Source organism: Micromesistius poutassou (assembly GCF_964030765.1).
Source record: "Micromesistius poutassou genome assembly, chromosome: 19".
Lineage (NCBI taxonomy): Eukaryota > Metazoa > Chordata > Actinopteri > Gadiformes > Gadidae > Micromesistius > Micromesistius poutassou.
In genome coordinates, this window is record NC_140289.1 from 2,854,662 (window position 1) to 2,856,695 (window position 2,034).

The 2,034-nt window shown below is 52.7% G+C and overlaps 1 protein-coding gene across 1 annotated transcript in view; it reads left to right on the top strand.

Annotated features, from left to right (window-relative positions):
- Positions 1–585: 585 nt before the first annotated feature.
- mfsd2b (MFSD2 lysolipid transporter B, sphingolipid) overlaps positions 586–2,034 on the top strand; it is a gene marked incomplete at its 3' end in the record, with an annotated part of 23,834 nt that continues 22,385 nt past the window's right edge. Inside the window, 1 exon segment of the mRNA XM_084483716.1 lies at positions 586–743. Coding sequence (XP_084339842.1) covers positions 657–743 — 87 coding nt within the window. The 5' untranslated portion in view covers positions 586–656.

A 2,034-nucleotide genomic window follows, 5' to 3' on the forward strand; every position in this document is an offset into this window, starting at 1 on the left:
ATTCATGTTAATGTGTGTATGTTTATTATTATTATTTATTTGTATCTGTGTTTGTATGTGTGTGTGTGTGTGTGTGTGTGTGTGTGTGTGTGTGTGTGTGTGTGTGTGTGTGTGAGTGAGAGAGTGTGTGTGTGTGTGTGTGTGTGCGTCTGTGTGTGTGCATGTGTGTATGCCTCGGCACATGTGTGTGCATGCGCGTATGTGTGTGCGCGGCCATATCTCCATCGGTGTGTGTGTGTGTGTGTGCGTGCGTCCATGCCTGTCTCACCTCTCCACTGGTCTGCTCCACTGGTCTGCTCCCAGGGCCTCCCAGCGGCGGAATGGCAGCAGAGGGCGGCCGCGTCGCTGTCACAGTGGAGGGAGCGGAGCCTCCGCACCACCCCCACCGCCACCCCCACCACCACGACACCACCACCACCCCCACCACCGCCACCGTCACATACACACACCCCCACACGCACACGCACGGCCTCCAACACGCGCACACCCGCAGCCAGAGCCAGGTCCAGTTCCCGCCCCAGACACACGCCCAGCGGCAGCAGCAGGCTCCGCGCACACTGGCAAACACACGCAGCCACAGCCACACGTGCTTCAACACCCAGGCGCACGTACCGTCGCACAAGTTCAGCCGCCGCCTCACACACAGCCTGTCCGCCATGACCAAGGGGGACAAGTCCATCCGCAGCTCCCTGGTGAAGCTCACGCAGCCCTCCGACCCCCTGCTCAGCCAGAAGCCTCCACAGGTAAGCAGCGCCACCGCCTTCTCCACCTCCTCCTCCACCTCCACCCGGAGTGCTGTTCTGTTCTGTTTAGATCTAGTCTGATTTTATTGAATCATTTTATCATTTAAAAAGTAATAAAACAGTTTAATGTGGTTTGTGTTGATGTTGGATGAGGCACTCTGTTGAGACTTTGTGTGCGATTTGTTCAAGGAATCATTGATTGATGGGTTGGGGTTAGGGTTAGGGTGAGGGTTAGGGTTGGGGTTATTCCGTCACCTGTCGAGGCTGTACGTTGAGTGCGATGTGAGCCGGGGTCGTTGCATGTGGTTGATAAGTGGAGTGGCGTGGTGACAGGCTGTGATATCGGGTGTATTGGGCTGCATCGGGCCGTGATATCGTCCACTGTTCCACGGGAACGGGACGGTACAGGACAGGTTGAGCGGCACGAGGTGAGCCAATGCGTATGGGAGCGTGACTCATTCAGGCTTCGCTGGTTTCTCACTGAGACGCGACAGCTGGGGGAAGTTTTTGATGAGGAGGTTTGGAGGAACGGGGAAACTGTCTATCATCAAACAGAGGCAGTTGTCATTGAGCAAGTTTATCTTTTTCCCCATCTCTCTCTGTTTCTCTTTCTCTCAATCGCTTGCTTTCGCACTGACGGGAAAACAGCTGTGGTGAGATATGGGCTATTGCTGTCCCTTATCTGTTCCTGATTGTTATCAGCGGACTTTGGGTGGCATCTCTGAACGTGCTTTTATTGTGGTCGTTAGCCGAACGTAGATCAGGGAGAACAGCGTTGACAGATGATGAGGAAGAGGATGAGGATGAGGAGGATGAGGATGGTGATTATGAAGCTGATGAAGATTAGGATGATGATGAAGAACATGACGATGATGAGGCCGAGGGTGAGGATGCTGATGACGATGATGTCGACGGGGAGCATGAAGGAGATGAGGTGGCTGATTATGATGAGGAACCGGATGATGATTATGATAATGGTGATAATGAGTTGAGATGAGTCTCGCCGCCTATTGTTTTACATCAAAGGGTTGGGTGCTCGGCGGAAGGATTTCGATGATTGCTTTCCGATGATTCCTTTTCAAGAGCTGCCTGGTGCTTCGCCTCTGAATAGTTGGCCTGTGTTTGTGTTTGTTCGGTTATGTCCGTGCGCTTGTCCTTTGTGCCCTTGTCTGTAAAGGTATGTGAGGCAAGTAGCTCAGGTGAATAGTTGAAATGATTAATGTTGCCGAGGAATCTGCCTGAGGGCAGCTCAGGTTTGGCACGTCAAAGATGAGAACATATCAAAATAATA